Here is a 955-nt window from a genome sequence, read left to right as displayed (position 1 = left end):
AGGGGGGGGGTGATGGGCGGCCAGCGGGTGGGAGAAGGCTAGTAGGACGCACGCACGGTGGGAGAGGGGCAGCCTGATGAACTGCAATCCCAAATGGGTGCTGGAGTGGGAAGCGAAGTTTGCTTCTCTCTCCCAGGAACTGCGCGCTTTCGCGTAGCTCTGCACTCCCGGAGTTGGGATGGAGGGCGGGAGAGAAACCCAGGCTAGAGGACCCCCTTAGCCGGAAGGGGGCGGAGGAGGGAGGCTCCTGGAAATAGGTGGGCGCAGTGTCGGAGGGTGGACAGGAGGGGCTTCTTGCAAATTGAGTGGGATTTTTGGAAAGTGTTTGAAGGGAGTAGGGGGAGGGAGGGTGGGGTGGGAGAGGGATGACTCCAGTAGCAGAGGCATTAAGAACGGGGCAGCGGAGGGCTATTTCCATCTGCAGGGCTTCCAAATAGAAGAGAAGGGGAGAGGGCGGGGCGCGGAGTGACCGTCCCACTAAAAGAATAGGGGAGACTTTTTTTTACTTTTTGTTGTTGTTTAAGAAAAGTTATGAGCTGCGGCAGTGGCTGGAAAGCAGAGGGAGGGAGACGCGGGGGGGCGGGGGGTTGTGTGCAAAAGCATCAGCGGAGAGGTCGGGGGTCACCTCCCGCTCCCGCCACCATGACAGCGCCGCAGATTTCACAGACCTGCCCCCCTCTTTTCCTCTGCGCCCCCTTTCGCGCACGCAGACTGCTGAACGAGAGCGAGAAGCGGCCCTTCGTGGAGGAGGCGGAGCGGCTGCGCGTGCAGCACAAGAAGGACCACCCGGACTACAAGTACCAGCCCCGGCGCAGGAAGTCGGTGAAGAACGGCCAGGCGGAGGCCGAGGAGGCGGCCGAACAGACGCACATCTCCCTCAACGCCATCTTCAGGCGCTGCAGGCCGACTCGCCGCACTCTCTCGGCATGAGCGAGGTGCACTCCCCCGGCGAGCA

At 62.1% G+C, this 955-nt stretch overlaps 1 protein-coding gene across 1 annotated transcript in view; it reads left to right on the top strand.

The window, feature by feature from the left end:
• The first annotated feature begins 370 nt into the window (after positions 1 to 370).
• SOX9 (SRY-box 9) overlaps positions 371 to 955 on the top strand; it is a 3,496-nt gene continuing 2,911 nt past the window's right edge. The window contains 2 exon segments of the mRNA XM_006109814.3: positions 371 to 889; positions 892 to 955. Coding sequence (XP_006109876.2) covers positions 532 to 889; positions 892 to 955 — 422 coding nt within the window. The 5' untranslated portion in view covers positions 371 to 531.

The sequence above is a fragment of the Myotis lucifugus genome, unplaced genomic scaffold (genome assembly GCF_000147115.1).
Source record: "Myotis lucifugus unplaced genomic scaffold, Myoluc2.0 scaffold_146, whole genome shotgun sequence".
NCBI classification, from domain to species: Eukaryota; Metazoa; Chordata; class Mammalia; order Chiroptera; family Vespertilionidae; genus Myotis; species Myotis lucifugus.
The sequence above is the reverse complement of the archived record's forward strand: the minus strand, read 5'-3'. Positions and strand labels throughout refer to the sequence as shown.